Source organism: Cynocephalus volans, chromosome 2 (genome assembly GCF_027409185.1).
Source record: "Cynocephalus volans isolate mCynVol1 chromosome 2, mCynVol1.pri, whole genome shotgun sequence".
Classification (NCBI taxonomy): Eukaryota; Metazoa; Chordata; class Mammalia; order Dermoptera; family Cynocephalidae; genus Cynocephalus; species Cynocephalus volans.
The window spans coordinates 221,391,915-221,413,839 of NC_084461.1; the positions used below are offsets into that span (position 1 = coordinate 221,391,915).

Here is a 21,925-nt window from a genome sequence, read left to right on the forward strand (position 1 = left end):
GCAGCTGGGCTTTAAATTCTCACTTATTTTACTTTGTACTTCATGCTCTTTCCCATACTAAAATCCAGTCTTGGTTTGTATTTAGCACAGCAGTTGTTCCTGAGCACCACCAGAACATAGTTGTGGGGTGCAGTGAACCTAATCTTAGCATGTAGTGTTCTATTTCCAAAAATTCTTGGACTTTCTCAGAACCCCTGGGTCAAAAGGTTAATTAAGGCCCTTTTTACTTCCTCCAAACTTACTCTATTTCAGAGGATTGTTACACATTTAAATGTGTAAATTCAAACCACACTTTGAGCACTATATTTTGAATTTTACTGAAAGGCAGGGAATCCCATTCAGGCCAGAGGCTAGTTTCTAGGGATGGGGAATGGGACAGAATTTTTTAAAAGATGAAAATTGCAGTTTATCCACCCTCCATATTTTGATGTTGATATCATAATACGTCTGATTGACTGGTGATATCTGGGCTTATTAATTAGGCATTTTCTAAGCACCAGGCTGGCTGGAAGTGGTTTTTGCTGCTTATAAAAAGGACCTCAGCATTATGGCATCTAGTTGTCTTTTGGTACATATATGAAATTCTTCTTTAAGAATTATGATGCCAAACTGAGATTTTAGAAACTAGATTTGTGTCATTGTAGCAGATTAGATGGCCATATTAGAGGTCATCAAGGCCTAATTAAATTTTACCCTAGACCTAGACTAAGTTTTGAGAGGACAGTGAATTCCAGGGTGCTGTCTGGTGTGGCCTTGTGTGGAGACATGTAGAATCAGAATAGTACAAGAAGTGTTGTTCAAGATTATCTAATTCCTCATTTTAAAGATGAAACTAAGATTGAAATTAAGACAGTCATTAGGTTTATTAATAGCAGAGCCTAGGGTAGAACCGAAGTCTCCAGGTTCACCATATATTTAAATCAAAACGGGTCTTGGAGAAGTGGTTTTTGAGAAACTACAATTTAGACAGAAGAAACATCATGTTTTTGTGAACTTTGGAAAGACTTTCTAACCTTTGTGGGGCTTATAATATTAGTAGGAAAAATTTTTATGACATGTAACTTAAACACCTTTTCTGTACCAATAAATATATCTTTTCAACATCATTTCTAATGCCAGTGTAGAGTTCCATAATTTGGTTTTGTTATATACCTTGTTTAACTAATCTGCTATTATTGGCTGTTTAAGTTTTCAATTCTTTGGTGTTATCCAGTAAATGATAACATAATTTTCAAAACAGCCAGTAGGAAAGAAATATTTAGATTCACTCAAAAATGTCCCAGGTTCAACAAGTTTATATCAGAGTCACCCTATCCCTTCTGATGGATCAAAGGGACATTTTCCCAGAGTAATGTATTTTACTAAAATGTTATATGGAAATTTATCACAGGTGATTCCTGGAGCTGCAAGATAAGGTCTTTTATGACTTCTGTCTTCCAACTTTACCTGCTCTGGCTTCATATTTTTTACCCTTTCCCAAGAGCAGCAGAAAATGAACAAGTTCAAGGTGAGTAATTTATTTAGCCCTTATTTTGTTTCACTGTGTGTGTGTTTAATGAGTTTTATGAAAGAGAGTCCATATATCAAACTAGAAAAGTGTAAATAATTAAAAATCACCTTCAGGGAAAATACTGTTTGAATAAAACAGCAGTTCTCAAAGTGTGTGAGATCCCTGGGAACCCCAAGATCCTCTCAAGGGGTCTGCGAGGTCAAAACTCATAGTACTAAGATACAAATTGCTTTTATACTGTTGATATTTGCACTGATGGTGTGAAAGCAATGGTAAATAGATTGCTGCCTGTTTGGAATGAGTTAAGACAATAACACCAAATTTATAATCATTGTATTCCTCCACAGAGGATTCATAGTAAAAAACTGCCAAACAGTTTACTTAAGGATATCCTTAATAAAAACAGTAAAAGTTTTATTAAGTCTTGATTGTAGAGTACAATATTCAACAGGACAAAATGGCAAGTTCATGTAAAGCCCTCCTGCTTATGATGGTTGGTTGTCTTGAGGAAAAGCATTTGCACCATTATTTGATGTGTGTTCACTCACCACTTTTTTCATGAAACACCTATTTAACTTGAAAGAACAACTGGCAGACAAGCTATGGGTATTTAACATACATTTTCTCAGATGAATGAAGTGACCTGTCAATTCAAGGAAAACGACTGTTAGTATTTGTTGCCAATCTTAAAATCTGAGCTTTCAAGTGAAAATTAGAATTTTGGAAAATTTGTATCCTCCACCATGAACTTGACAACTTCTTATAATACTGAAAGACTTTGCTGATGAGATTGGTAATTATACTAACAAATGTGATTTTTAAAAAATACGTGTATAATAAAATATGTCAACATTTGTGTAATATTTCTGAGGTATGTGCTCAGAGACAAACTCAAGCAATTTAACAGGACAGAGCGATACAGAGAAGTGAGAAACAGCTCATAGGTTGATAAGAGAATGCCACTCTGAAAAGTAATATTTGATGAAAGTTCTGAATTAAATGAGAGTGCCAGGTAGAAATCTGGGGGAGGAGCTTTCTAGATAGGAGGAACAGCAAATACAAACATCCTGAGGCGTGTTCCAGAAACAGTATTCGGGACATTGAAGGTAGAGAGAAGAGACTTAGGGAGAGAATGGTAAGAGTAAGTTCAAAGAGGTAGAGGGAACTAGAATATGTAGGGCCTTGTAGGCTGAATTCTGATTTTACTTATTTATTTAAAAATTTTATAGTCATCCTTTACATAGTCAAAGGACTGTACATAATGTATGTATATGATTTGAGAAATATTGATTAAGTAAACATCTGTGTATCCCTATCTGACTTAAGAAATGAAAATTGTTAGTACGCCTGTGTGCCCCTCCTTGATCTCATCCCCACCATTACCCAGAGAAAATGAATACTGAATTCTGTGGTAACGTTTTCTTGTTTTTTTAAATTAAATTTTTCTTATAAACAAAAAATCATAACTGGCAATTAATTAAATGCCCAGTCCCCTGGTAAGCATTTGACGTAGTCCATCTCACATAATACTCATAGCCACCTTTGAAGTGTTATTACCATATCATACATTTTCAGTGTGTACATTGCAGTGGATTGAATGTCCCCCACAAACTCATTGAAGCTTGAATTGTGTCCCCCAAGTTTTATGTATTAGAAGCTTGCCCCCCACTGTGACTGTTGAGGGTGGGAAATCCTGTTATGGTAATTGAAAGGTGGGACCTTGAAGAGGTGATTAGATTGTAGGACCATGCCATAGTGAATAGATTAATAATGGTGGTCAGGGGCGTGGTTCTGAGGGCTTTAAAAGGAGAGCTCACCAGGAGTAGTCTCTCTCTGCTTCTGCCACCTTGCAATGTGATACCCTGTGTCACTGAAGCCACCACCAAGAAAGTCCCTGACCGGATGTGTTCCCAGGATTTTGGACTTCCCAGACTCTGAAACTGTAAGCAGTGAATTTCACTTTCTTACCAATTATTCAGTTCCAGATATTTTGTTATGTGCAATAGAAACAGACTAATACAGACATCATCTGTTATTAATTCAGAATCACAGCCTTTGAGCATTTTGATGGAGACTCTAGAATGAAGGAGAAAAAACGTAGGAGGGAGTTCAAAAAATTTAACCTAGTCTGTAGTTCTGCATACCTCCAGAAAATGGCACATCCCTTCTTTTGTCTGGTTGCTCATTCAGTCTGATATGTAGTTGAGCTGGCCCTGGGCTTTAATTAGATTCAGTTCACCACAGATTTCAAATGATTCGAGGACAGGAACAAGGCTTTCCCTTCAGCAGGGCCTGGATGGGATTACTCCCCAAAGCTCCATTGATCTGCTTTATAGCCTGACCACCAGCTTTTCTTTTGGGTGACTAAGGAGTCCCTGCCCTGAAGAGCTTTCACCACCTGAGACGTTTCCCACCCTGGTGTCCTGCTCTCAGCCTTTGGAGTTTGCCCCACTCAGTGAAGGCCTTTTGACGGAAAACGATGGTGGTTTGTATTTCAGAGAGTTCAAATCTGTTGTGGAGCTTCCTATTTGGTTCCAGAAGCTGCTTCCCCACTTAGAATAAACATTGCTTTGAGACATTTGATAGGAAGTAAAAAAGGTCTTGCCTCTGCTTGGGTACCTTTTGAATATAAAACCCTCACTTAGTTACCAGGTAGTATCAAAAGATTCAGTCAGTGTTGATTTGCTTTCTGAGTGGGGCTCTTAGAGATTCTAATACATCACACTAGCCCACTAGCAGACATTAAAAGTTTGTTAAAAGTTCACTACCCCCATCTTTCCCCTAGTAATGAAAGTAGTTGTGATTTTCTTTTCTCTTCCAAAGTATTTGTGTCTTCTGAATTTTTTTCCTTTATGCATCTTTGGATTCTCAGTTCTCTGATGGATTTTAGAAACCTTATGGTTTTCTAGGTTGAGGGCTTGTTCTGTTGTTAGGGTGAGATCAGTTTCTCTGTTAATTCTTTACATTCTACTAAGAACTAGTTTTTTATCCTTATTTTATAGATGCTATCTCTAACCTGCTTTCTGCTGTGTCTTTTTGCCCTGGCTGTGAAATTTGTAAATGCCCTGAAAATTCTAAGCAGAGATGTAAGGCTTATTGCAATGGATTTCGCTTTTTTTCAGGAAGTTCATCCCTCAAATCTTGGTGACTGTTACCCTTTTGGATGCTTTCGTACAGCTATACTTAGTGTGTTTGGGGGGCTTTGTTTTTTATCTTATTTTTTAAAATTGTGGTAAAATGTACATAACATAAAATTTATCGTTTTAATCATTTTTAAGTGTACAGTTTAGCGTCATTACGTACATTCATGTTGTTGTGCAACTATTACCACTGTCCATCTCCAGGGCTTTTTCAGCTTCCCATACTGAAACTTTTCTCTTTTTTTTGGTGACTGGCCAGTACAGGGATTGAACTCTGGTCCTTGTGTGATCACCACCACACTCTAACTAGCTGAACGGACAGGACAGCCCTGCAAAACTGACACTTTGTACCCATTAAACAACAACTCCCCATTCCTCTCTTCCCCCAACCAGATTAATGTCACCAGTGATATCATGTCCGCCTATTACATTTTTCCCCTAAACCTATAATTTTAGTCTGATCATGAGAAAAGCTTCAGACAAACCCAACTTGAAGGACATTCTACAAAATATCTGACCAGTACTCCTCAAAATTGTCAAGGTCATGAAAACCAAGGAAAGACTATCACAGATTAGAGAAACAAAGGAGACATGATAATTAAATGCAGTATTAGATAATTTTATTAAATATTAAATGTCATATTGGGTTAGATCATGGAATAAAAAAGAGAGACATTAAAGGAAAGACTGAAATATGAATAAAGTCTGTAATTTAGTTAATAGGAACATATCAACGTCAGTTTCTTAGTTTTGACGAATAAAGCACGGTATTGTAAGATAACATTAGGGGAAACTGAAACTGAGTGAGGGGCATCTAAGAATTATCTCGATCTGTATGTGCTGCTGTAACAAAATACCTGACACTGGTAATTTATAAAGAACAGAAATATACATCCTCATAGTTCTGGAGGCTGAGAAGTCCAAGATCAAGGTGCCAGCAGGTTTGGTGTCTGGTGAAGGTTCTGGTATCTCTTTCCACCACGGCAGTGAAGTGCTGTGTCCTTATACGGCAAAAGAGGACTGTGTCCTCACATGGTTGAAGAGCCCTTTTATAAGGGCTCTGCCCTCATGACTTAATCACCTCCTAAAGGTCTCACCTCGTAATAGTATCACATTGGCCATTAAGCTTCAACATATGAATTTTGTTTGGGGCTATTAAGCTTCAACATATGAATTAAGTGTTCAGTATAAGAACACATTCAGACCTTAGCAGGTATACTCTGTACTATCTTTGCAACTTTTCTGTAAACCTAAAATCATTCCAAAATTAAAGCTTATGTTAAAAAACAAGTTTATCTGCCTTTTTGTTGCAATCCACACTACCCCAATGAATGGTCTTCCAATTAGCTGAAGTAATTTCTCTTTATGTGATTAAACCATTTTTAAGTAATGTAATTTTTTTCTATAGTTTAATATTTTATATTTAATTCTATGATTCATTTTGAGCTAATTTTTGTATAAAGTATGAAATTGTGGGTTAAACTTCATTTTTTCCATATTGCTGTTTATTTTTCCCAAAATTATTTTTTGAAAAGGTGAGTCTTCTTAATTTGTGTCCATTTATTTAGGTCTTTGATTTATTTCTTCAGTGCTATGTAGTTTCTATATATACACCATACACATATTTGGTTAGATTAATACCTTAGTATTTCAAGTTTTTGTTGCTACTGTAAATAGTATTTTTTTTTTTTTTTTTTTTTTTTTTTTTTTTTTTATTTTTTTTTATTTTATTTTTTTTTTTTTAATTTTATTTTGTCGATATACATTGTAGCTGATTAATGCTCCCCATCACCAAAACCTCCCTCCCTTCTCCCTCCCCCCCCTCCCCCCCAACAATGTCCTTTCTGTTTGCTTGTTGTATCAACTTCAAGTAATTGTGGTTGTTATATCTTCTTCCCTACCCCCCCCGATTTGTGTGTGTGTGTGTGTATGTGTGTGTGTGAATTTATATATTAATGTTTAGCTCCCTCCAATAAGTGAGAACATGTGGTATTTCTCTTTCTGTGCCTGACTTGTTTCACTTAATATAATTCTCTCAAGGTCCATCCATGTTGTTGCAAATGGCAGTATTTCATTCGTTTTTATAGCTGAGTAGTATTCCATTGTGTAGATGTACCACATTTTCCGTATCCACTCATCTGATGATGGGCATTTGGGCTGGTTCCAACTCTTGGCTATTGTAAAGAGTGCTGCGATGAACATTGGGGAACAGGTATACCTTCGACTTGATGATTTCCATTCCTCTGGGTATATTCCCAGCAGTGGGATGGCTGGGTCGTATGGTAGATCTATTTGCAATTGTTTAAGGAACCTCCATACCATTTTCCATAGAGGCTGCACCATTTTGCAGTCCCACCAACAATGTATGAGAGTTCCTTTTTCTCCGCAGCCTCGCCAGCATTTATCGTTCATAGTCTTTTGGATTTTAGCCATCCTAACTGGGGTTAGATGGTATCTCAATGTGGTTTTGATTTGCATTTCCCGGATGCTGAGTGATGTTGAGCATTTTTTCATATGTCTGTTGGCCATTTGGATATCTTCCTTAGAGAAATGCCTACTTAGCTCTTTTGCCCATTTTTTAATTGGGTTGCTTGTTTTCTTCTTGTAAAGTTGTTTGAGTTCCTTATATATTCTGGATATTAATCCTTTGTCAGATGTATATTTTGCAAATATTTTCTCCCACTCTGTTGGTTGTCTTTTAACTCTTTTAATTGTTTCTTTTGCTGTGCAGAAGCTTTTTAGTTTGATATAATCCCATTTGTTTATTTTTCCTTTGGTTGCCCGTGCTTTTGGGGTCGTATTCATGAAGTCTGTGCCCAGTCCTATTTCCTGAAGTGTTTCCCCTATGTTTTCTTTAAGAAGTTTTATTGTCTCAGGGTGTATATTTAAATCCTTAATCCATTTTGAGTTGATTTTAGTATACGGTGAGAGGTATGGATCTAGTTTCATTCTCCTGCATATCGATATCCAGTTATCCCAACACCACTTGCTGAAGAGGCAGTCCCTTCCCCAGTGAATAGGCTTGGTGCCTTTGTCAAAGATCAGATGGCAGTAAGTGTGTGGGTTGATTTCTGGATTCTCTATTCTATTCCATTGGTCAGTGTGTCTGTTTTTATGCCAGTACCATACTGTTTTGGTTATTATAGCTTTGTAGTATAGCTTAAAGTCAGGTAGTGTTATGCCTCCAGCTTTATTTTTTTTGCTGAGCATTGCTTTGGCTATTCGTGGTCTTTTATTGTTCCATATAAATGTCTGAATAGTTTTTTCCATTTCTGAGAAAAATGTCTTTGGAATTTTGATGGGGATTGCATTGAATTTGTATATCACTTTGGGTAGTATGGACATTTTCACTATGTTGATTCTTCCAATCCAAGAGCATGGAATATCTTTCCATCTTCTTGTATCCTCTCTAATTTCTCTCAGCAGTGGTTTGTAGTTCTCATTATAGAGATTTTTCACCTCCTTGGTTAACTCAATTCCTAAGTATTTTATTTTTTTGGTGGCTATTGTAAATGGGCAGGCTTTCTTGATTTCTCCTTCTGCATGTTCACTATTGGAGAAAAGAAATGCTACTGATTTTTGTGTGTTGATTTTGTATCCTGCTACTGTGCTGAAATCATTTATCAATTCCAACAGTTTTTTTGTAGAGGTTTTAGGCTGTTCGATATATAGGATCATGTCATCTGCAAACAGGGACAGTTTGACTTCATCTTTTCCAATCTGGATGCCCTTTATTTCCTTCTCTTCTCTGATTGCTCTGGCTAGTACTTCCAACACTATGTTGAATAGGAGTGGTGAGAGTGGGCATCCTTGTCTAGTGCCTGTTCTTAAAGGAAAAGCTTTCAGCTTTTCCCCATTCAGGATGATATTGGCAGTGGGTTTGTCATATATGGCTTTAATTATGTTGAGATACTTTCCCTCTATACCTAACTTATAGAGGGTCTTTGTCATGAATGAGTGCTGAACTTTATCAAATGCTTTTTCAGCATCTATAGAGATGATCATATGGTCCTGGTGTTTGAGTTTATTAATATGGTGTATCACATTTATTGATTTGCGTATGTTGAACCAACCTTGCATCCCTGGGATGAATCCCACTTGATCATGATGAATAATTTTTCGTATGTGTTGCTGTATTCTGTTTGCTAGTATTTTAGTGAGGATTTTTGCATCTATATTCATCAAGGATATCGGCCTGTAGTTTTCTTTTTTGGTTATATCTTTACCTGGTTTTGGTATCAGGATGATGTTTGCTTCATAGAATGAGTTTGGGAGATTTGCGTCCGTTTCAATCTTTTGGAATAGTTTGTAAAGAATCGGTGTCAATTCCTCTTTGAATGTTTGGTAAAATTCTGCTGTGAATCCATCTGGTCCTGGGCTTTTCTTTGTTGGGAGCCTTCTGATAACAGCTTCAATCTCCTTTATTGTTATTGGTCTGTTCAAATTTTCTACGTCTTCACGGTTCAGTTTTGGGAGCTTGTGTGTGTCCAGAAATTTATCCATTTCCTCCAGATTTTCAAATTTGTTGGCGTATAGTTGTTTATAGTAGTCTCGAATGATTCCTTGTATTTCAGATGAATCAGTTGTAATATCGCCTTTTTCATTTCTAATTTTTGTTATTTGAGTCTTCTCTCTTCTTTTTTTTGTTAGCCATGCTAATGGTTTGTCAATTTTATTTATCTTTTCAAAAAACCAACTTTTTGATTCGTTGATCTTTTGAATTGTTTTCTGGTTTTCAATTTCATTCAGTTCTGCTCTGATCTTAATGATTTCTTTCCGTCTGCTAACTTTAGGATTGGATTGTTCTTGTTTTTCTAGTTCTTTAAGGTGAAGTGTTAGGTTGTTCACTTGCCATCTTTCCATTCTTCTGAAGTGAGCATTTAATGCAATAAATTTTCCCCTCAATACTGCTTTTGCAGTATCCCACAGGTTTTGGTATGATGTATCATTGTTTTCATTAGTTTCAATAAACTTTTTGATTTCCTGCTTGATTTCTTCTTGGACCCATATGTCATTAAGTAGAATGCTGTTTAATTTCCATGTGTTTGCATAGTTTCCAGAGTTTTGTTTGTTATTAATTTCTAGTTTTAATCCATTGTGGTCTGAGAAGATACATGGGATAATTCCAATTTTTTTGAATTTATTGAGACTTGATTTGTGACCTAATATGTGATCTATCCTGGAGAATGATCCATGTGCTGATGAGAAGAATGAATATTCTGAGGTTGTTGGGTGGAATGTTCTGTAGATATCTGCCAATTCCAATTGGTCTAGAGTCTTGTTTAGATCTTGTGTTTCTCTACTGATTCTTTGCCTAGATGATCTGTCTAATATTGACAGTGGAGTGTTCAGGTCCCCTGCTATTATGGTATTAGTGTCTATTTCCTTCTTTAGGTCTAATAGAGTTTGTTTTATAAATCTGGCTGCTCCAACATTGGGTGCGTACATATTTATGATTGTTATGTCTTCTTGATGGATCAGTCCTTTTATCATTAAGTAGTGTCCCTCATTGTCTCTTTTTATGGTTTTTAGTTTAAAGTCTATTTTGTCAGATATAAGAATAGCCACTCCTGCTCGTTTTTCTTTTCTGTTTGCATGGTAAATCTTTTTCCATCCTTTCACTCTTAGTCTGTGTGAATCTTTATGGGTGAGGTGGGTCTCTTGTAGGCAGCATATAGTTGGGTCCTGCTTTTTGATCCAGTCAGCCAGTCTGTGTCTTTTAATTGGGGAATTTAAGCCTTTAACATTAAGAGTTGTTATTGAAAGGTGTTGATTTATTCCTAGCATTTTATTGGTTGTTTGGTTGTCTTAGGTGTCTTTTGTTCCTTGCTTTCTGATTTACTGTTTGGTTTCTTTGTTTGTTGGTTCCTTAGGTTGTAGATAGTGTTTTTGTTAGCTTGTTTTCTCTTCATGAATGCCATTTTTATTGTACTAGCGGGTTTAGATTTTTCTTAGGTTTTTATGGCAGTGGTAGTTATTTTTCGGGAACCAAACCCAGTACTCCCTTGAGGATTTCTTGTAAGGGTGGTCTTGTGGTAGTGAACTCCCGCAGTTTTTGTTTGTCTGAGAAATATACTATTTGCCCCTCATTTCGGAAGGATAGCCTTGCAGGGTAGAGTATTCTTGGCTGGCAATCTTTGTCTTTTAGTATTTTGAAAATATCATCCCATTCCTTTCTAGCTTTTAGGGTTTGTGATGAGAAGTCTGATGTTAACCTGATTGGGGCTCCCTTATAGGTGATTTGACGCTTCTCTCTTGCAGCTTTTAAGATTCTCTCTTTGTCTCTGAGTTTTGCCAATTTGACTATGACATGTCTTGGAGAAGGCCTTTTTGGGTTGAATACGTTTGGAGATCGTTGAGCTTCCTGGATCTGAAGATTTGTGATTTTTCCTATACCTGGGAAGTTTTCTGCCACTATTTTGTTGAATATGTTTTCAATGGAATCTCCATTTTCCTCCCCTTCTGGAATACCCATGACTCGGATATTTGAGCGCTTGAGGTTGTCTGATATCTCTCTCAGATTTTCTTCCATGTCCTTGATTCTTTTTTCTTTCTTTTTGTCTGCTTGTGTTATTTCAAACAGCCCATCTTCAAGTTCAGAGGTTCTCTCTTCAACTTCGACAAGCCTGCTGGTTAAACTCTCCGTTGTGTTTTTTATTTCGCTGAATAATTTCTTCAGTTCAGCAAGTTCTGCTACATTTTTTTTCAGGACATTGATTTCCTTGTATATTTCCTCTTTCAGATCCTGTATACTTTTCCTCATTTCATCATGATGTCTAGCTGAGTTTTCTTGTATCTCATTCAGTTTCCTTAGAATTATCACTCGAAATTCCTTGTCAGTTATTTCAAGGGCTTCTTGTTCTATAGGATCTAGAGTATGAGATTTATTAACTTTTGGTGGTGTACTTTCTTGATTTTTTGTATTTCTGGTGTCTTTTTTTTGGTGTTTATTCATTGTGGCAGGGGGTTTCACAGTCCACCGGTTTGAGACTAATGACTAACTAGGATGTTGCTGTGGTTGCTAATTTGGTATGGCTCCCGCCGTGACTGCTCAGTTGGCCTCTAGTGTCTTGTGTGTGTGGTTGCCTCGGGTCTTGGGCTTCTCCGGGGATCCACCTTTCTGGTCAGCTTGTACTCTGCTGGGCTGGTGGATCACGTACCACACGGTGTGTGATCTCTGTTGAGCTTTCACTTTCTGTACAGGACTTCTCCCCGTTCCGTGTGCTCTGGCCCAGGCTGTTAGATCGTGCAGTGGCGACCCCACCGGGTGTGTGGTTTCTGTCGAGTCTCCCCCCTCTGTGCACACTGTGCTGGGCTGGGGCGTGTCTTCTGCACCCCTCGTCTATCAGCTGGGCCTTCAAGACCCTGCTCAGCACCGCCTCGCCCAGGAAGTCTATCAGGTTTCTGCTAGGCACAGACAACCGGTCTCTCTGGGTGCCTTTGTAGCACTGTGTAGATCTTTCTCGGGTCTTGTTCACCTTTGTATCCCCCCGGTATAAACCGAGTCTAGTGCCTGCCTGCAGCCTGCTCTCCGGCAGGTTCAAGCGGACCTGGGAACTCTCCTACCACACTATTCCCAACCAGAAATTCGTTAGGCTTTTTTCCAAACTGGTGGTCGCAGAGATGTTATCTGCCTCCCAGTAACAGGAAGTTTACCGGGGCCGGAGTCCAGGGTGTGGTGGAGTGACAGTCGGCCCGCCCGTACTTTCTAGCCCTCCCAACACTGGTCGGGACGCCCCACACCCCCAGCCCCGCCAGAGAACCGCGGAGGGAGTGGGAGAGCAGGCCGGCCCGCAGGGTCCGGAAAGCCCCGCGCCAGGCCAAGCAAATGGGCTCAGTGATGGCCGAGCAGGGCGGAGCTGCCCGAACCTGGGAAAATGGAGGCAGCACCGGGGCAGTGAGTGGCCTGGTGGTGCAGGCGGGAGCCGCGGGAGCCGCGTGGGCCAGGGATCACTCACAGTGCTGTGCCAGGTCGGGCGCTCGCTCTGTCTCTGGTTTGTTGCCTTCCGTGTTCTCGGCGCTGCCGCCTCGGGCTGTTCAGTCGCGGCGCCACTCGGGCGCTCCCAGGAATCTTCTTTAATGCCGGCCTGAAACCTCGAATCCTGAATAGGGCAGCTGGCCGCCTTCAGTGCGGCCCCAGCCTCCGGGATCCTGGCTGCATCCACAGCAGCCCTGGCGCCGTGTTCCCTGTTTCAAGACTCGCTTTTGCAGCTAAGAATCAGTTCTTTTCCTGCTCCACACTTCAAAGCTGTTGCCTGTAAATGAGGCAGCCTCTCCTGCCGGGGGCAAAGTGGCGTTGAGCCCCCACGACCGGCCAGCAGCAGCAGTCCTCCCTTAAGAGATGGCCAGAGGAAGGTCCACAAGTTTCCCGGCTGCCTGAGGCCCAGTGGCCACCTTTTCCACCTCAGCTACTCCGCGCCAGCCGCCGCAGCCGCCGCCATCTTGAAACCTGCCTGTAAATAGTATTTTTAAAAAAATTTTTTAATTTCTACTTATTCTTTGTTGATATATAGAAATACAATTTTAAAACAGTTTGGACTTGTGACTTTAAAAAATTCAGTTATATTTTGAAAATTCTTTGTGGCTCTCCACATAAATAAATACCATCTGCAAACAGAAACAGTTTTATTTTTCCCTTTTCAATTTGTATGCTTTTGTTTATTGCACTGGCTAGGATTTCTAGTATGATGTTGGAAAGGAGTGCTGAGAGTAGACATCTTTGCTTTTTTCCTGACCTTAAGGGGAAAGAATTTAGTCATTCATTAATAAGTATGGTGTTAGCTATAGTTTTATATAAATGTCTTATCAGATTAAAGAAGCTCCTTTCTTTTTTTTTCTAGTTTGTTCAGTTTTTATCATGAGTGGGTCTTGAAGTTTGTCAAATGCTTTTTCTGCATCTTTCAAGATCATTTTTCTTTTTCAGTTTGTTAGCATAGTGAATTACATTGATTGATATTTGAATATTGAACCAGCTTGGCATTGCCAGGATAAATTGGTCATCAATGTATATATTTTTATGTATTGCTGAATTCAATTTGCTAATATTTCGTTGAGGATTTTTGCATCTATAACCATGAGGGATATTGATTGTTAGTCAATATACTGGTAAATTTTTAATGATCAGATTTTAGGGGTTGGGAGAGAAACCTGGTTTGTACTGTTTACCAATTTCCGTGGTGTAAATACTCCCACCATGGCCAATTTCAAGCTACAACATTGTATCAACCAATTCCTAAACATTTAACAATCCAGTACTCTTGAGCTGGTAGAAACTGGTGCCAGCCACCACTGCAGTTTTGTTTCTGATAATGTTTTTGTTAGATTTGGGTATTAGGGTAATGGGAGCCTCAAAAAGTGAATTGAGAATGGTTCTCTCCTCTGTTTTATGGAAGAGATTGCATAAAATTGGTATTGTTTCTGCCTTAAGTGTTTGGGCAAATTCCCTAATGAAACCATCTAGGCCTAACGTTTTCTTTGTTGAAAGGCTTTGTTTGTTTGCTTGTTTTAATTGAAGTGAAATTCAGATAATGTTGACCGTTCTAAGGTGTACAATTGGAAGACATTTTGTACATTCATAATGTTGTGGAACACTACCTCTACCTAGTTCCAAAACATTTTCACCATCCTAAGAAAGAATCCTTACCCATTAAGTAGTCATTCCCTATTCCCTCTCTCCCTAGCAACACCAATATGCTTGCTGTCTCTCTGTATTTATCTATTTTAGATATTTCATATAAATGAAATCATACAATATGTGACCTTTTGTGTCTGCCTTCTTTCACTTAGCATATTGTTTTCCAGGTCTATCCACCTTGTAGAATGTATCAGAACATCATTCCTTTTCATGGCTAAATAATACCCCATTGTGTGTATATACCATAATTTGTTTATTCGTTCATCCATCGATGGGCATTTGGGTGGTTTCTACTTTTTGACTATTATGAATAGTGCTGCTATGAACGTTCTTGAGTAAGTATTTGAATACCTATTTTTTCAGTTCTTTTAAGTATATACCTAGAAGTGGAATTGCTAGGTCATATGGTAATTCTATGTTTAACTTTTTGAGGAACTGCCAGACTTTTACACAGTAGCTGTTACATTTTATATTCCCATCAGCAACATACAAGGGTTTAAACTTCTTCACATCTTCCCCAACCCCTGTTATTCTCTATTTTTAAAATTATTCCCATTGTAGTAGGTGTAAAGTGGTATCATTGTGGTTTTGATTTGCATTTCCCTAAAGACTAAGTGTGTTGAACATCTTTTCTTGTGCTTTTTACCTATTTGTGTATTCTTTAGAGAAATGTCTATTTAAGTTCATTACCCATTTTTTAACTGGGTTGTTTATCTTTTTATTGTTGAATTATAAGAGTGTTTTATATATTACAGATAGTACACCTTTATCAGATAGATAATTTGCAAATATTATCTTCCATTCTGGGGGTTGTCTTTTCCTTAACTTGATAGTGTCCTATGATGCACAAAAGTTTTAAATTATGATGAAGTACAGTTTGGTTTTCTTTTGCTGCTTGTACTTTTGATCTCATATCTAAGAATCTGTTGACAAATTCAAGGTAGGCTATGTTTCTTTCTAAGGGTTTTATTCTTTTAGCTCATATATTTAGGTCATTGGTCCATTTTGAGTTAATTTTTGTATATGGTGTGAGATAGAGGTCCAATTTAACTCTTATGCACATGGATATCCAGTTGTCCCAGTATTATTTGTTAAAGAGACTATTCTTTCTAGATTGAATGGTCTTGGAATTCTTACTGAAAATCAGTTCATCATAAATTTATAGGTTTATTTCTGGACTCTCAATTTTATCCCATTAAACTATGTCTTTCCTTATGTCAGTACCTCACTATTTTGATTATTACAGCCTTGTAGTAAGTTTTGAAATTGGGAAGTGTGAGTCCTCCAACTTTGTTCTTTTCCATAATTGTTTTAGCTATTGGGGACCCGTTGCAGTTCCATATGAATTTGAGGATAGGCTTTTCCATTTCTTTTCAAAAGCCAATTAGAATTTTGATAGGGATTGAATTAAATCTGTAGAGGTATTTGGGTAGTATGGTCACTTGAACTATATCAAATCTTTTTTTCCCCTCTTTATTTATTATTATGAATATTCATGAGATACAAAGCTGATTGTCACCCCTTGTGCCCCTGATGTGAGGGCCAGATTCATACTGGCAGCATACCCGTTACCAGAAATTGCCTTTGTACCCTGTGTCCCCCACCCAATTATCACGAACCTCCCTTCCTCTCCCTCTTTCCCCCTCATTCCACCTTGTAGTCCAAGGAATGTTCTCTCCCTCTGCATGACCAATGCAGTACTGTGGTCTTTCTTTCCTTCCTTCTTTCTCTCTTAGCTCCCACTTATGAGTGAGTGCATGTGGTATTTATCTGTGCCTCACTTATTTCACTCAGCATAGGTTTCTCCAAGCTCATCCATGTTGTTGCAAATAGGAGTATTTCATTCTTTTTTATAGCAGAGTTGTATTCCATGGTAATATATACCAGTTTCCTTATCCAGTCATCCACCGATGGACATTTAGGGTGGTTCCATGTCTTGGCGCTCATAACCAGAGCTGCAGTGAACATGGGAGTGCAGGTATCACTTCGACATGATGATTTCCATCCCTCTGGATATATACCCAGAAGTGGGATTGCTGGATCCTACGGAAGATCTATCTGTAGCTGTTTGAGAAACCTCCATACCGTTTTCCATAGTGGTTGTACTAATTCATAGTCCCACCAACAGTGTAGGAATGTTCCCTTCTCTCCACAGCCTCACCAGCATTTGTTATTCATCTTTTTGATTATACCCAGTCTAACTGGGGTGAGGTGGTATCTCAATGTAGTTTTAATTTGCATTTTGCTGATGACTAGTGATGTTGAGCATTTTTTCATGCACCTGTTGGGCATTTGTATGTCTTCCTCTGAGAAATGTCTATTCAGCTCCTTTGCCCATTTTTTAATTGGGTTATTTGGTGTTTTTACTGTATAATTGCTTGAGTTCTAAGTATAGTCTGGATATTAATCCCTTGTCAGATGCATAGTTAGCAAAAATTTTCTCCCACTCTGTAGGTTTTATTTTCACCCTGTTGATTGTTTCCTTTGCTGTGCAGAAGCTTTTTAGTTTGATATAGTCCCATTTGTTTATTTTTTCTTTTGCTGCTTGTGCTTTCAGGCTCATGTTCGTAAAGCCTATGCCCAGGCTAGTTACTGAAGTGTTTGACCTATATTTTCCCTTAGTAATTTTATAGTTTCAGGTTTTATACTTAAATCTTTAATCCATTTTGAATTGATTTTAGTGTAATGTGAGAGATGCATATCTAGTTTCATTCTTCTTCATATGGATATCCAGTTTTCCCAGCACCACTTGTTGAAGTGGCAGTCTTTTCCCCAATGTAGATTTTTGTTGCCTTTGTCCAATATCAGATGGCTGTAAGCCTGATGGGTGATTTCTGGGTTCTCAATTCTACTCCACTGGTCTCAATGTCTATTTTTATACCAGTACCATGCTATTTTTGTTACAATAGCTTTGCAGTATAATTTGAAGTCAGGTAGTGTTATGCCTCTGGCTTTATTTTTTTGCTCAGGATTGCTTTGGCTATTTGGGGTCTTTTGTTGTTGCAAAAGGTAAGAAAGGTAAGATTGTTTTTTCCATTTCTGTGAAGAATGTCATTGGTATTTTGATGGGGATTGCATTGAACCTGTTGATTGCTTTGGGTAGTATAGACATTTTCACAGTGTTAATTCTCCAATCCAAGAGCATGAAATATCTTCCCATCTTTTTGTGTCTTCTTTAATTTCTTTCAGAAGTGGTTTGTAGTTCTCATTGTAGAGGTCTTTCACCTCCTTGGTTAAATTGATCCCTAGGTATTTTATTTTATTTTTTTGTGACAATTGTAAATGAGCTTACTTTATTTCTCTTTCTGTTAATTCATTATTTGAGTGTATAAATGCAAGTGATTTGGGGGCATTTATTTTGTATCCTGCTATGTTACTGAAGTTATTAACCCGCTCTAGGAGTTTTTTGATAGAGTCTTTAGGTTTTTCTATATATAGTATCATGTCATCTGCAAATAGAGAAAGTTTGACTTCATCTTTTCCAATCTGGATTCCCTTTCTTTCTTTCTCTTGCCTGATTGCTCTGGCTAGTACCTCCAGTACTATGTTAAATAGAAGTGGTGAAAGTGGGCCTAGTCTTGTTCCTGTTCTTAAGGGAAAGGCTCTCAGTTTTTCCCCATTCAGAATAATACTGGCAGTGGGCTTATCATAAATGGCTTTTATTGTGTTGAGATATTTTTCTTCTGTACTTAATTTGTTGACAGTCTTTATCTTGAAGCGATGTTGAATTTTGTCAAGTGCTTTTTCAGCATCTATTGAGATAATCATATTGTCTTTGTCCTTGATGGTGATGTATCACATTTATTGACTTTCGTATGTTTAACCATCCTTGCATCCCTGGGATGAATCCCACTTGATCATAGTATATATTTTTTTAATGTGTTGCTGTATTCTGATTGTTAACATTTTGTTGAGGATTTTTGCATCTAGGTTCATCAAGGATATTGGCCTGTAATTTTCTTTTTTTGTTGTGTCTTTATCTGGTTTTGGTATCAGAGTTATGTTGCCCTCATAGAATGAGTTTGGGAGAGTAGCTTCTGTTTCAATTGTTTGGAATAGTTTGAGTTAACTCTCCCCTTTAAAAGTTTGATAGAATTCAGCTGTAGAAACATCTGGACCTGGACTTTTTTTGTTGGAAGATTGCTGATTATCACTTCAATCTCCTTGCTTGTTATTGGTCTGTTCAGGTTTTCTATCTCTTTTTGGTTCAGTCTTGGTAGTTTGTACGTGTCTAGAAACTTATCTATATCTTCCAGATTTTCATATTTGTTGTCATTTACTTGTTTATAATAGTCTCTAGTTATTTTTTGTATTTCTGTGGTATTGGTTTTAATGTCTCCCTTTTCATTTCTGATTTTTATTATTTGGGTCTTCTCTCTTCTTTTTTTGTTAACCTAGCTAGTGGTTTGTCTATTTTATTTATCTTCTTGAAAAACTAACTTTTTGCTTTGTTGATGTTTTCTATTGTTTTTTGGGTCTCTGTTTCATTTAGTTCTGCTCTGATCTTAATTATTTCTTTCCATGTACTACCTTTAGGTTTGGATTGTTGTTGTTTTTCAAGTTTTTTGAGGTGTAGTGTTAGGTCGTTTATTTGAAATCTTTCCATTCTTTTGATGTAAGCATTTATTGCCATAAATTTGCCTCTTTGTACTGCTTTTGTAGTATCCCACAGGTTTTGGTATGATGTATCTTTATTTTCATTAGTTTCTAGAAATTTTTTGATTTCCTGTTTAATTTCTACTTGGACCCATAGGTCATTCAAGAGCCTATTATTTAGTTTCTGTGTATTTGTATAGTTTCCAGGGTTTTGCTTATTGTTTATTTCCAATTTTAGTCCATTGTGGTCTGAAAAGATACTTGGAATGATTTCAGCTTTTTAAAATTTGCTGAGACTAGATTTGTGACCTAACATGTGGTCTATCCTGGAGAATGTTCCATGAGCTGATGAGAAGAAAGTGTAATCTTTAGTTGTTGGGTGAAATGTTCTCTATATATCTGCCAGGTCCATTTGGTCTTAGGTGTAGATTAAATCCTGTGTCTCTTTGTTGATTTGTTGCCTGGAAGATCTATCCCATACTGAGAGAGGGGTGTTCAGATCACCCACTATTAATGTATTAGGTCCTATTTCTTTCTTTAGGTCTTAGAGTGTTTGCTTTATATATCTGGGTGCTCTGGTATTGGGTGCATACATGTTTATGATTGTTATGTCTTCTAGCTGGATAGATCCCTTTATCATTATACACTGGCCTTCTTGTCTCTTTTTATGTTTTTGGTTTAAAGTCTATTTTGTCTGATATAAGAATAGCTATTCTTGCTCGTTTTTGGTTTCCATTTGCATGGTATATTTTTTCCCATCCATTCACTCTTAGTCTATGCGTGTCTCTACAGGTGAGATAGGTCTCTTGAAGACAGCATACACTTGGGTCTATCTTTTTAAGCCAATCAGTCAGTCTTTGTCTTTTCAATGGGGAGTTTAGTTCATTCACATGTAAGGTAGTTATTGACAAGTGTTGCTTAATTCCTGTCATTTAATTGCTTCTTGTTTAGGTGGTTTAAATATCTTTTGGTCATTATTTCCCTTTTTACTTCTCTTCTTCAACGTTAGTTGGAAATTTAAGGTGGGATGATTTAGCTTCTTTCTCTTTCTTGCTGGCATTTTTGTTTTTTTGTTTTTTTGTTTTTTTTGTTTTTTTTTTGTTTTTTTTTTTGGAGACGGATGGTGGCAATGGTTGCACAGCAATATGAATACAGTTAATATCACTAAACTGCATGCTTACAAACAACGAAGGCAGTAAATTTTGTTTTTTACCACAATAAAAAGAAATGGGAAAAAAATGTTACAGGATACCTGAGGTTTCAATTATATTCTCAACATCTATTACATTAATTTCTAAGGCTCATACTTTCTACATCTGGATTTTTCTTCCAAAAACACATTTCTAAACATGTTAATTAGAAATGCTAATATACCACTGATACAAGATAGCAAATTTTGCTTCTTCAAAACTAAATTACCTGAAAACTTGGCTTCTTCTTAGCCTTAAAGTTAGACTTCACAGACCTTATAGTAAACACACAACTACTATCTCCACTGCCTCCCCCTCCCAGCCCAAGTCTGTGTTTTATGGAGAATAAATCAGAATTAAAGCACTAAAGAATACTGCAACTTCTTAAATGAGTTAACATATTTAAAGTACTTCATATATAGTAAGCATTCATAAAATGTTATTCTCTAGATGCTAATTTTTTACGCACAAGTAGAGGCATTTTTTCAAACTTAAAAAATAAGCTGCCATCTCATTATAGAAAAGTATGATCCAAGAGAAAACAAAACCAATTGGATGGAGCAATCTTTTATTTACACACTTCTGACAAAGAGGTTTTCAATAAGTAATTGTTCCAGTGATAATAGAGAACATAAAAATCAGCCTCTAGCCATCAGCAGCTGCTCTACTCAGGGCCTAGGATCCTCCTTGCCCAAGTGGTGAGGTGGAGGGGTGTACTTTCCTTCCTTTATTAGCTTATCCCGCTGCTTCTGGATGGTATTGATGCGTCTCATCGTTTTCTGCCGAAGAATACATTCTCTGAAATCATCATATTCTATCTTGCACTCTTTCTTTGCCCGGATGCCACCGATTCCATGTGCACATTCTATCCATTCTTTTTCAAAAGCATGGCACCGAGCAGGAATCTTGTATGACTGTTCAGCACTTTGGATTGTCAACCCCTGATCTATGTTAATGCCCAGCCTTTTCTGCACATCCAAGAAAGGCATGGCGTCACAGCGTAATGTCCTTGTCTCCTCACTGGCCGCGGCTTCAGGACAACCGGCTTGCTACGCAGATGCCTGCCGCAAAGGATCTGGCATTTTTGTTTTAACGGTGGGTTTTGCTCTTTCTTGTGTATTTGTGATAATGTTCACCATTACTCAGATTCCAGATGAATTTCTTGCAGGGCTGGTCATGTGGTGGTGAACGCCCACAACTTTTGTTTGTCTGGGAAATACACTATTCCTCCCTCATTTCTGAAGGAGAGCCTTGCTGGGTAAAGAATTCTTGGCTGGCAATTTTTTTCTTTTAGTGTTTTGAAATATATCATTCCACTTTCTTCTGGCCTGTAGGGTTTTGGTTGAGAAGTCTGCTGTTAGTTTGATGGGGGTTCCCCTATAAGTGACCTGACACTTTTGCTGCCTGTAGAATTCTCTTTTTGTCTTTGAGCTTTGCAAATGTAACTGTAATGTGTCTTGGGGAGGATCTTTTTGGATTGAGTCTGTTTGGGGACCTTTGAGTTTCCTGGATCCGAAGGTCTGTATCTAGCCCTACACCTGGGAAGTTTTCTGTTACTATTTCCTTGAATAGGTTTTCAATACCTTTTCCCTTCTCCTCCCCTTCTGGAATACCCACAATTCGGATGTTAGAGAGCTTGAGGTTGTCTGCTATCTCTTGAATTTTCTTCCTTATTTTTAATTCTTTTTTCCACTTTTTTGTCTGCAGGAATTATTTCAAAAAGACCATCTTCAAGCTCTGAAATTCTTTCTTCTGCTCGCTCTACCCTGCTGCTCAAGCTCTCAGTTATGTTTTTATTTCATTGAGTGAATCTTTCATTTCTAGAGGTTCTGCTACACTCTTTTTTAAGGTATTA

General features: G+C 37.7%; 2 protein-coding genes across 2 annotated transcripts in view; one reads left to right on the top strand and one right to left on the bottom strand.

The window, feature by feature from the left end:
* The first annotated feature begins 1,413 nt into the window (after nt 1-1,413).
* Nucleotides 1,414-21,925, top strand: part of LOC134369574 (zinc finger protein 25) — a 44,615-nt gene continuing 24,103 nt past the window's right edge. The window contains exon 1 of the mRNA XM_063086097.1: nt 1,414-1,507. Within this exon, the coding sequence (XP_062942167.1) occupies nt 1,493-1,507 (15 nt within the window). The 5' untranslated portion in view covers nt 1,414-1,492. The remainder of the gene's footprint in view (nt 1,508-21,925) is intronic.
* On the bottom strand, nt 20,622-21,128 carry LOC134370951 (NADH dehydrogenase [ubiquinone] iron-sulfur protein 5-like). Its single transcript, XM_063087898.1, has one exon. It carries the CDS (start codon nt 21,057-21,059, stop codon nt 20,739-20,741), a length of 321 nt encoding a protein of 106 aa, XP_062943968.1. The 5' UTR covers nt 21,060-21,128; the 3' UTR covers nt 20,622-20,738.

Excerpts from the sequence above, each read along its gene's own strand:
- LOC134370951 (XM_063087898.1), bottom strand. The coding sequence starts at position 21,059 with ATGCCTTTCTTGGATGTGCAGAAAAGGCTGGGCATTAACATAGATCAG.